At 44.1% G+C, this 12,500-nt stretch overlaps 2 protein-coding genes across 2 annotated transcripts in view; one reads left to right on the top strand and one right to left on the bottom strand.

The window, feature by feature from the left end:
• Positions 1–3,212: 3,212 nt before the first annotated feature.
• Positions 3,213–12,500, bottom strand: part of LOC308159180 (tripartite motif-containing protein 16-like) — a gene marked incomplete at both ends in the record, with an annotated part of 76,107 nt that continues 66,819 nt past the window's right edge. The window contains 5 exons of the mRNA XM_080532927.1: positions 3,213–3,730; positions 4,704–4,763; positions 4,886–5,045; positions 5,317–5,550; positions 5,996–6,091. Coding sequence (XP_080389053.1) covers positions 3,213–3,730; positions 4,704–4,763; positions 4,886–5,045; positions 5,317–5,550; positions 5,996–6,091 — 1,068 coding nt within the window. The remainder of the gene's footprint in view (positions 3,731–4,703; positions 4,764–4,885; positions 5,046–5,316; positions 5,551–5,995; positions 6,092–12,500) is intronic.
• LOC308159084 (PDZ and LIM domain protein 5-like) overlaps positions 11,869–12,500 on the top strand; it is a gene marked incomplete at both ends in the record, with an annotated part of 11,479 nt that continues 10,847 nt past the window's right edge. The window contains one exon of the mRNA XM_080532840.1: positions 11,869–11,887. Coding sequence (XP_080388966.1) covers positions 11,869–11,887 — 19 coding nt within the window. The remainder of the gene's footprint in view (positions 11,888–12,500) is intronic.

Raw genomic sequence — 12,500 nt, 5'->3', positions numbered from 1 at the left:
ATCCATCATGGGAAGAACAATACAACAAAACATCAGGTATGTACAGCGGGTAGGACAGGTGGGGACATACACCACAGGTGGGGGCGGGGGACAAAACACAAAGTATGTACAGTGGGTAGTTCGGGTCTTTTAATCTGATTTTTGATTTAGAGGGTCCAGTTACGGATTGCAGCCTCCTGTAAATGTTTTTTGAGAGTGGTTTTGAAGGTGGGCAGTGTTTTGCACTCCTTTAAGATTATAGGAAGGGCGTTCCACATTTTTACTGCATAGTTTGCAAACGAGTTTAACCCCTTGTTTGTGGTGCAACGCGGTTGAACGTGGTTCGTGGAGCTTCCTCTGGTGTTGTATGTGTGGACGTTGTTCACTTTTTGGAAGTATGTTGACAGGTACTTGGGTGTCTTTGTGGTGTAGCGAATCTTGAAGACCAGGCCCAGTGCAAGCTGCTGCACTCTGTCAACTACTCGTAGCCAATCAAGGCTCAAAAAATGAGCAGCGGTTAGATGTGTCCTAGGGTTGAGGCCTAGCAGAAGCCTAACCAGTTTATTTTGGGCTGTCTGGAGTCTTGTTTTATGGGCCTTTGTGGTTCTATAGTACCATGATGTTACGGCATAGTTGAAGTGACATTGAATGAGAGCTCCTGATAGGGTCCTCAGTGTGTTCTGACATCTCCCTGTCATTAGAATGATCACGCCCCTTTTTGGGTGATAGAAGGGGAGAAGTTTGACTGGCGGTCAATGGGAATTTCTGGTCTTCGCTACTTTAATCCGATAAAATAAGAAAACCGTAGTGCTTTTTAGATATTAGGAGCCCAAATCCGATGGCCAGTTAGGCAAACTATATTATAGTGTCGTTGCCGATCAATGATCGACGTCGCTATATAGAGAAAATAATGAAATAGGGGTTGATTCATCAGAGCAGTCATACGTCATCTCCCTGTCATCAGGGATTTGTAGTTCTTCATTTGATTTGCCGTGTAAATCCCCAGACTGCCCAAATCCGATTGCCAGTCAGGCAAACAATTATATAGTGTCGTTGCCGATCAATGATCGACGTCGTTATATGGAGAACATTTATGAAATAGGCAATGAATGTGTGTCCTTTCAGTCTGCCTCCATGAACCACCCGACCCAAAGGCCTGAGGTGTTGTAGGAGGTATGAATATGATTTAGGGGGTATTTAGTATAACAGGCTAATGGGTTTATTGTGAGTTTACTTTGATTGTTTGTTTATTGCCTAGATCACCGTATTGAGAAGTCATATGGTTATGGGGGGTGATATTGCAAGGTAATTTAAGCACCTGCGCACCTTGCATGGTGGTAGTGGAGAGAGAGGGGAGCGATGTATTTTTGTTGACCGCATTATACGCATATTCTATACGCATTGTTTGTTATTTTTCTGGTTTTGATCGCTTATGGATTATTTTTGTACGTCGCCAAGACATGTTCATAAATGTTTATCTTATATGTGTATATGTTTGTGAATATGTGAATATGTTTTCTGTTTTTTTGCACCTTCGGAAGAGCCACTACAATTTCATTGTATAGGCAACTGTACAACGACAATAAAGTCTATTCTATTCTATTCTATACAGGATAAATACTGATTAACAGTAGGCTACTTTGGCAAATGCCCATTGAACAGATGTATTTATTATCCCATCTTAAGAAAACTAATGTAACACTCCCATCTGGAAAAAAAAAAAATGTGGAAAAAAGAATGTGAAAAAAAAAATGTTTGGGAAAAAAATTTGGAGGCCCTTTTTGTTTGGTGGCCCCAAGCAATTGCCTTGGTTGCCTCTATGGACGGGGCGCCTCTGGCTGTGTGATATATATATATATGTGTGTGAAAGCAGATTGCTATTATTTTTTCGTGCAAAGCAAATAGGCTAACCTACATGTGTTTTTTTCCACTCAATTGTCTTAAGTAAATATGAAAAACGAGACAAACTGAGGCTGAAGAAAGACATGACAGCTCAGCTCCACAGAGAACTGGGCGAGAGGAATGCATCCTTGGCTAAAGTCCTAGAATGAATGAATGAATGAATGAATGAATGAATGAATGAATGAATGAATGAATGAATGAATGAATGGTCTTTATTGTCATTAATACAGTACAGGTACCAAACAACGAAATTTGGGAGGGGGGGCACCACCCAGATCAACACGTCTACACTATTCAACAACCTGTTGGCATTAAACAACCATGCAAACTAAAAGGAAGAACACTAAAAACATTTCTCAATCTGAGGATTTCTTTAATGTTCATTGATGATAATGGAAAATGTGCCATTTAGCAGACACTTTTAATCCAAAGCGATTTACAATTACAGATTACAGGGACATTCCCCCTGGAGTAACTGAGGGCTGAGTGCCTTACTCAAGGGCACACTAGTGGTGGTGTTACAGGTCTTACTCAAGGGCACACTAGTGGTGGTGTTACAGGTCTTACTCAAGGGCACACTAGTGGTGGTGTTACAGGTCTTACTCAAGGGCACACTAGTGGTGGTGTTACAGGTCTTACTCAAGGACACACTAGTGGTGGTGTTACAGGTCTTACTCAAGGACACACTAGTGGTGGTGTTACAGGCGGGATTTGAACTCACAACCTTCTGATCACCAGCCCAACTCACTATCCACTACTAGACCACCACTACCCCTACATGATCATTCAGGTTCATTTTCAATCCCACATATCCAGTAGCTGGCTGTTCTACTGGGCTTCAAATAGATCAGAAAGACTGGACCAACATAGTTCTGTACAACTGAACAGAACAACTGGTCAACTATGATGACGATGAGGAGAGTAGTTCATATTAGAGAGGGAATAGATCAATAGGTAATAATCAATAAGAATACACGTAGGACACCAGCAGGGAAACATGTTATCATGCAGCATTTCTATTGGTAGTGAAGAAAACTGTTCTACAATAACATAAAATATGTACATAATGATAAAGGTATAACACGATTACTCTGCAAAATCAAACACAGAGAATATCCCACATCATAGATTAGTGACATCATCAATAATCTCACATTGTAGACTTTACAGAGAGAGCTCAATCTGAGAGTCAATCCTCGGAGATTCGAAGAGGGAAATCATTAAACCCCTAAATAATAATAATAATAATATTAAACCCCTAGACCAAATAACAGAGAAAGATATTTCTACAGGTTAGTAGGTTATGATAACGCATCACTCTTATGGGACCTCTACTCCAGCTCACACAGCTCAGCACTGGACACACCACTAACCCAAAACCCAGGATAGAGGGGCTGAGTGAAGGTGGTCTGGACTCTGTGGAGGAGGGTCATTGTGTCAGAGGAGACGCTGTAGAAGGACAGAGTACCTGCCCTGTGATCCAGGTACACTCCTACTCTGGAGGACTGGGGGCCTGACACTGCAGTCTCAACATCATTGTGCCTGAATGTATAACCATCACTCAGGCAGTTTAAACTCCAGGACTTGTCATTATATCCAAATAAAGAGTCATCACCTGACCTGTTTATGTCTTTATATGACACTGCTATGTCAACCCGCCCAGCTCCCCTCTCAACCTCCCAGTAACAGCGTCCTGACAGACCCTCTCTACTCAGCACCTGAAGACGGTTAGTGAATCTCTCTGGATGAGGATATGACTGGACTTGTCCCCATGTCACCTTCCTGTTCCCCTCAGACAGAGAGAGCCAGCTGTGTGCTGTGTTTGGATCCAGTGTGAGCCGACAGGAATCTGGGAGAAGAGCAGAGCAGAGACCAAATCAGAGGAATAAGGAGAGTCAGATATGTAGGCTGTCTCTGATGCAGGGCTCGACATTGTGACTGTTTTGGTCGCATTTGCGAGTGAATATATTTCTGTGCGACTTGGAAATACATTCAATCGCACCAGTGCGACTAAAAGACTGCTGAACTACTGTCATGCGCAGTCAAACTTCTGTGTATAAGCGATGAGGGAATGTGTTTTGTTAGCCGCTAGCTGCTAGCAGCGTTTGCTTCCGGTTTCATTACAAAGAGGTTAACCCTATATGTGCCTGACGTCTAACATTCAAATGACTCTAACTTCCATCTTTTTTCGGATTTCAATGTATGACACATCATTTGAAAGCTTATGATCCGTAGTTCCAATCCACAACACGTCACATTTTAAAGTGTTTATGTAATTTTTTTACATTTGAAAGTGTTTTGTTTATATATATTTATATTATACAATTTACCAGTCATATTCTGGAATGTGTCTAAATGTTAAAGTTCCATAAGTATAAGCAAAATAAAGTAACAGTTTGTAAATAAATAGTAGCATTTAAAAAAAAAAAAAAAAACGAACCGTGAACCGTGACCCAAAAACCGAGGTTCATACCGAACCGTGGGCCAACTGAAATTAATATTCTTACTTCCCCTTTACATTGTGTGAGTCTCCATTTTTATTACGGCCAAGAGCCGGTTATGATCATTTTGATATGTTATGACTATGATAATTTGTTGTCGTTGTTGATGAAAATTGCACAATTTTCATTGTGCTACTGAAATTCTTGGTGTGCTACTACATTTTTCAACATGGTAGCACAGTGCTACCTGGGGAAAAGGTAAGCGTCAAGCCCTGCTCTGATGATGTTCTGCCTCTCCTAGACCTCCCTAGTTATATCTCAGGTGTGTGGAGAGGATCAATGGAGAGAGAATGTCAGCTACTTCAGGATAAAGAGACTCACATTGTAAGAACTGGGCTCTGGTCTTGAGCTCTGGTGGCAGTAATACAACAACTGCATTCACTACGGAAACATTAACACACACACACACACACACACACACACACACACACACACACATGTTAATGTAATTGAATTGGTCTGAAGTTGTTTGTGTGAAGAGAATACAGGAGTTTTTAGCCCACCTGTAGATGAGATCTTGGGCCATCCCTTTTTTAGGATGTTGTCTAGTTCCTCTCTCAGCTCAGACACAGCTTCACTCACATCTCCAAAGTACTGAAGAGGACGGACAAGGATACTGGGTATGTCTGAAGATACACTGGGACTGGAGAGAGACTGATAACTCGAGATAGAGAGAGAGAGAGAGAGAGAGAGAGAGAGAGAGAGAGAGAGAGAGAGAGAGAGAGAGAGAGAGAGAGAGAAAACAAGAGGATTATTTCCATGAACAGGAAGCTGCTTTCAGTATTCCAGATGGAGTGGTAGTTGCAGTGTAGTTACCTGGAGGAAATGGATGTGATCCTCTGAAATAGATGTAATGACTTGGAGGATACATGGAGTGGTAGTTGCAGTGTAGTGACCTGGAGGATACATGGAGTGGTAGTTGCAGTGTAGTTACCTGGAGGAAATGGATGTGATCCTCTGTGTGTGACAGCTGCTCCAGCTCAGCGTCTCTCCTCCTCAGCTCAGCAATCTCCTGCTCCAGTCGCTCCACGAGTACATGAGCCTGACTCACTGCTGCCTTCTGCTGGGCTCTGATCAGCTGCTTCACCTCAGAGAGCCTTCTCTCAATGGAGCGGATCAGCTCAGTAAAGATCCTCTCACTGTCCTCCACTGCTGCTTGTGCAGAGTGCTGTTAGGACACACACAGACACGCGCGCACACACACAGAGAGAGAGAGACACACACACAGAGAGAGAGAGAGAGACACACACACGGACATTCACACACGCACGCACACACACACACAGACAGACACACACACACACACACACAGAGAGAGAGAGAGAGAGAGAGAGAGACACAGAGAGAGAGAGAGAGACACACACACACACAGACACACACAGACACACACACACACACACATACACATACAGAGAGAGAGAGAGACACACACACACAAAGACATGCAAACACGCACGCACACATGCGCACGCACACAGACACACACAGACACACACACACACACACACACACACACACACACAGAGACAGAGACAGAGAGTGTGTGAGTGGAGTGTGACCTGCTGACTGGAGCAGAGTAGTGAAATGGTGCGTCTCCTCTGGTCAATACTCACAGTGAGAGACTCCACACCCTGTTGGAGCTCCCTCAGGTCCTTCTCTCTCTCCTGGACTCTCTGCTGGACTTCCTGCTGACTCATCCCCAGCTGCTTCTGTAGACAAACACACTTTATTACAGCAGGCTACTGCACGTGGTGTGTGGCTGATATCACACAAACCCAAACACCTGAACAGTCAATTGCTTCAAATAAATATAAGCCATGTTTAGAACAGTGATGAGTCATCATTCATATTGAAGGAAAACATTTGTTTCCATTCAAAATGTTATAATCTGCTGATGAAGGAAAAGGGTAGAAGCTGGACAATGGAAGCAGACATCATGAGTTTTACAGACAGAGAGAATAGGAGTCTAGACAGGACATGCAGGGTGTCTTTAGTTAATAATTCTACCTGTGACAACATGTGATAAGAACTAGATTGTAAAACAATAACAACATCAACCGTTACCCTCTCCAATACACCAACATAGTAGTGTGGAAGAGACTATGGATCTTTTGTTGTACAATAATTTAACATGGTCTCATATCAGTTCAAATCAGTCATCATCCTGTTGTTGTTTTTATATTTAAACAAGATTGAATAGCCTTAATAACTGTAGTTCTACAATAATCAGAGTCACCAGTGAGAAGCTCTGGTTCTTACCTGTTTCTCAGTCCTTTCTGCTGACAACATGGAACACAGCAAACTGACCATCTTGTGCTTCATAAAGACAGGAGATTCACAGTGAGGCTGGAGGTGAGTCTCACAGTAAGAGGCCCAACAAACCAGACAGGACATGAGGGCTTTCTGCTTTCTCCCAGTGCAGACATCACACACCACATCTCCAGGTCCAGCAGCTTGGAATTCTGTTTCCATTCGTTGTTTCTTTCTTTGGGAACGTGTCTTCTTTTCTTTCTTTTCCACTAATTCAGCCAACAGAATGTTTTTCCTCAGAACAGGCCTGGAGACAAAGCTTTCCTTGCACAGGGGGCAGCTGTATGCGCCCTTCTGGTCATCCTGGTCCCAGCAGCCCTTAATACAGCCCATACAGTAGCTGTGTCCACAGGGAATAGTCACCGGGTCCTTCAGTAGATCCAGACAGATTGGACAACTCAGTGTGTCCGTGATCTCTGCCATGCTGCTGCACACACTAGACTGAACAGCAGAGAAAGAACAGAGAAGTTTCGTTTCTCTAGAAGTGTTTGTGCACGTGGGTGGGAACGCTTCCTGGTTAGCTCTAGGGGGCGTGGTTAAAACCCCACGTTGACTCCGCCCACCACCGGTAACATGGCAGCATAGACAAACTCGGCGTCCACTCTTCTTAAAACTTTTCAAACTCCATGGCTGTGTGCAGTGGAGCCCCTAGACTTTTGGGGGCCCTAAGCAAACAACATTATGGAGGCCCCTGGTAAGGGTCTTAGGCGGGTGACGATGTGGACATTTTTAAATGTATTTATTTCCCTGACACTAAAATATAATACGGTTTTACGAAGTTCGCGCATATGCGCGCGCTCGTGTGTATGTAAGTAAAAAAAACAGTCTGAAAGACTAGCGTCTCTTTTACAAAGGAGCCCTGGCCAAGACAGCCACAATACAACAATTACATTTGACATAATAAAAGCACATAAAAACATGCAAAGCACATTACATAAAAACAGTAAAAACAGTACATGACCACAGGTACAGTAGCACACCTAGTACACATTGCGACATACTGGACCACAAGTAGCATACAAATTACATGCAACATGGAGCATGTAAATGATGCATGTAAATGATGGATCTTATCATGAATCATTTTTAAAGGCTTTAATATAGGCTACATTATGTATTAACTATTTATATTTTGTACCCAGATGTCAAATAAATACGTAACAAATGAATAGTTAACTTTAAAAAAAAAAAAAAATGCCCCGCTGAACCAATGAGAAGGACGGGGGGGCGGTGCTTCCCATCGGTCCGGCCTATCAGTGTCCTAGATTTGCCGCTCGCTCCGGGCGGCACATAGAATCCGTTCTATGGATAAAGGTCTCCAGACGTTTGGAGCGAGAGCAAAGCGGAAGTGGAAACGGCTGGCACCGCGAGCAGTGGCGGCTGGTGCTAAACATTTTGGGTGGGGCACAGGTTATGGGGGCATGCTCCACGGGGAAGAATATCAACTTTAAAATCTGGATTTACAGTCGATTTTAGCATGAGAATAGCTCTACCCCCCTGTACAGACCTCGCCATCCCCTCTACCCCCCTGTACAGACCTCTTCATCCCCTCTACCCACCTCTACAGACCTCTTCATCCCCTCTACCCCCCTGTACAGACCTCTTCATCCCCTCTACCCACCTCTACAGACCTCTTCATCACCTCTACCCACCTCTACATCTCCTCTACCCACCTCTACAGACCTCTCCATCCCCTCTACCCTCCTCTACAGACCTCTTCATCCCCTCTACCCCCCTGTACATACCTCCTCATCCCCCCTACCCCCCTGTACAGACCTCTTCATCCCCTCTACCCCCCTGTACATACCTCCTCATCCCCCCTACCCCCCTGTACAGACCTCTCCATCCCCTCTACCCCCCCTGTACAGACCTCTTCATCCCCTCTACCCCCCTGTACAGACCTCTTCATCCCCTCTACCCCCCTGTACATACCTCCTCATCCCCCCTACCCCCCTGTACAGACCTCTCCATCCCCTCTACCCCCCTGTACAGACCTCTTCATCCCCTCTACCCCCCTGTACAGACCTCTTCATCCCCTCTACCCCCCTGTACAGACCTCTTCATCCCCCCTACCCACCTCTACAGACCTCTTCATCCCCCCTACCCACCTCTACAGACCTCTTCATCCCCCCTACCCACCTCTACATACCTCCTCATCCCCCCTACCCCCCTGTACAGACCTCTCCATCCCCTCTACCCCCCCTGTACAGACCTCTCCATCCCCTCTACCCCCCTGTACAGACCTCTTCATCCCCTCTACCCCCCTGTACAGACCTCTTTATCCCCTCTACCCCCCTGTACAGACCTCTTCATCCCCCCTACCCCCCTGTACAGACCTCTTCATCCCCTCTAGTGAGTGTGTGTGTGTGTGTGTGTGTGTGTGTGTGTGTGTGTGCGTGTGTGCGTGTGTGCGTGTGTGCGTGTGTGTGTGTGTGTGCGTGTGCTGAATACATAAACAAACAAGTTAAAAGACGACAATAGAAAACGTACCATGCTGACGATATTACTAAATGTTTGAAGTAGCTTTTATCTTAGCTGACTCTTACCTTCAGGTCGAGTTTGTGTATTATGGCTTCGCAAAACACCAACAGTAGCAGCCTAACAGCCGCGGAGATTGCGACCACAAACGAAGTTTGACTTCGGTAATAGGTCCAGTTGTAATATCCTCAAGCAGGGGAGGCTGGTTCATTAGGTGCAACTGGACAATGCCCCACCAAAGGGAGAAGAGAGAGATTTTTTTTCTATGACTTCTAGACAGTGTTGCTTCTGAATATCATAGTCCAATCAGCTAGTGTTCTGTGGCGTATATCATAGTCCAATCAGCTAGTGTTCTGTGGAGTATGTTCCAATCAGCTTCAAGTCCCGCCCCTTTCGGTGCATGTCCCAAAACCCCATAGACAAATGACCGAATGGCCTGAAGTTACCAAAATAGATTTTACATGCAAGTCTACGAGAACAGCCTAGTGCAATTTCGCGTAGTGTGAAAGTTGCCCCGAAAGGGGCGGGACTTGAAGCTGATTGGAACATACTCCACAGAACACTAGCTGATTGGACTATGATATACGCCACAGAACACTAGCTGATTGGACTATGATATTCAGAAGCAACACTGTCTAGAAGTCATAGAAAAAAAATCTCTCTCTTCTCCCTTTGGTGGGGCATTGCCCAATTGCCCCTAATGAACCAGCCTACCCTGACCGCGAGACTAGCCAGCTATCAATAAACTACAATTCATCAGAGCAATTGCGCGTCATCTCCCTGTCATCAGAATGATCACGCCCCTTTTTGGGTGATAGAAGGGGAGAAGTTTGACTGGCGGTCAATGGGAATTTCTGGTCTTCGCTACTTTAATCCGATAAAATAAGAAAACCGTAGTGCTTTTTAGATATTAGGAGCCCAAATCCGATGGCCAGTTAGGCAAACTATATTATAGTGTCGTTGCCGATCAATGATCGAAGTCGCTATATAGAGAAAATAATGAAATAGGGGTTGATTCATCAGAGCAGTCATACGTCATCTCCCTGTCATCAGGGATTTGTAATTCTTCATTTGATTTGCCGTGTAAATCCCCAGACTGCCCAAATCCGATTGCCAGTCAGGCAAACAATTATATAGTGTCGTTGCCGATCAATGATCGACGTCGTTATATGAGAACATTTATGAAATAGGCAATGAATGTGTGTCCTTTCAGTCTGCCTCCATGAACCACCCGACCCAAAGGCCTGAGGTGTTGAAGGAGGTATGAATATGATTTAGGGGGTATTTAGTATAACAGGCTAATGGGTTTATTGTGAGTTTACTTTGATTGTTTGTTTATTGCCTAGATCACCGTATTGAGAAGTCATATGGTTATGGGGGGTGATATTGCAAGGTAATTTAAGCACCTGCGCACCTTGCATGGTGGTAGTGGAGAGAGAGGGGAGCGATGTATTTTTGTTGACCGCATTATACGCATATTCTATACGCATTGTTTGTTATTTTTCTGGTTTTGATCGCTTATGGATTATTTTTGTACGTCGCCAAGTTTGACTGTTCTATTCAATAAATGTCCAATGTGACAATTGCCCTCCTCCACCGGCCCTAGTTTTGGATCTAGCTTGCTGTTCATTATTTTCATGATAAAACGTCATAACATCTTCATATACACCATACAGTAGACACTGAACAGTAGACATAAGACATGTTCATAAATGTTTATCTTATATGTGTATATGTTTGTGAATATGTGAATGTTTTCTGTTTTTTTGCACCTTCGGAAGAGCCACTACAATTTCATTGTATAGGCAACTGTACAACGACAATAAAGTCTATTCTATTCTATTCTATACAGGATAAATACTGATTAACAGTAGGCTACTTTGGCAAATGCCCATTGAACAGATGTATTTATTATCCCATCTTAAGAAAACTAATGTAACACTCCCATCTGGAGAAAAAAAAAATGTGGGGAAAAAAATGTGGAAAAAAAAAATGTTTGGGAAAAAATTTTGGAGGCCCTTTTTGTTTGGTGGCCCCAAGCAATTGCCTTGGTTGCCTCTATGGACGGGGCGCCTCTGTGTGTGTGTGTCTGTGCGTGTGTGTGTCTGTGTGTGTGTGTGTGTGTGTGTGTACTACCTCCCATGTCCACCTGATAGCAGCACTACCTCACATTGCTCCTCTTCAGAACAGAAACATCACACACACACACACACACACGCACACACACACACACGCACACGCACCCCCCCTCCCCCCACACACACACACACACATGCACCCCCCTCCACACACACACAAACACACACACACATGCACACACACCCCCCCCCCCCTCCCTCTCAGATCAGGCCTGTAGACGCGGCCCACCACAGAGGACATCATTAAACCCTGGTTACACAGCTGGGCCGGGCCTGGTGTGTGTGTGTGTGTGTGTGTGTGTGTGTGTGTGTGTGTCTGTGTCTGTGTGTGTGGAGTTTTTGAGTTTTTCTAGTAACCACAATTTTCTCAGTGATATTTTCCCTGATTAATGAACACAGTGAGAGTGTTAACAGCACAGGAGAGGGTGGGTAGTAAACGTTAGAGCCCTGGTGTGGAGGGCTAATGTGGGGCTGCAACAGTAGTGTTCCTGTGTGGAGGTGGTGTGTGTGTGTGTGTGTGTGTGTGTGTGTTTCTGTGTGGAGGTCAGCGAGACATTTTAATGAATAAACAAGTGGAACGTAATCAAAGCAAAGTGGCTCGAACTGTTTCCTCAGGGTAAAAGCAATGGAATATATATATGTATATATATATATATATATATATATATATATATATATATAATATATATATAAACTCCTCAAGAAAAGTTTGGAAACGTTATTTCGGTCGATTATTCCTCCCCTTTAGTAATACCAATTGGTGTTTGTATTTTATATCGTTGGAAAGCCTGATTAGTCACCTTTACAACGAGGTACAGCTTGTAAGGATCGTGCATTCGTGGAAGGAGCAACACAGCTAAACGTGTGGGTAGCGGCCCCAAAACTATTTACACAATCCCCTAGGGAGGAATAATCGACCGAAATAACGTTTCCATACTTTTTTTGAGGAGTTTATATACAGTATATATTATATTAGATTATATAGCCCCCAAAAATAGAGTCTTTGAAAATAATCTGTCCTCGAACGGAATTAAATGCAACCTTGCGTGATAACTATTTAGATTGGTTAATCCTTCTTTCCGTGGTGAAGGAGGGGGGGAGGGAGGGGGGGGTTTACCTGTTTAAAAACTAATGTTTAGTTAGAAAGCCAGTCCAGGGGTACGCTGGTGATTTACCACAGTGTGAGGGGAAC

The sequence above is a fragment of the Nansenia antarctica genome, assembly GCF_963989245.1.
Source record: "Nansenia antarctica genome assembly, chromosome: 5".
Classification (NCBI taxonomy): Eukaryota; Metazoa; Chordata; class Actinopteri; order Argentiniformes; family Microstomatidae; genus Nansenia; species Nansenia antarctica.
The sequence above is the reverse complement of the archived record's forward strand: the minus strand, read 5'-3'. Positions and strand labels throughout refer to the sequence as shown.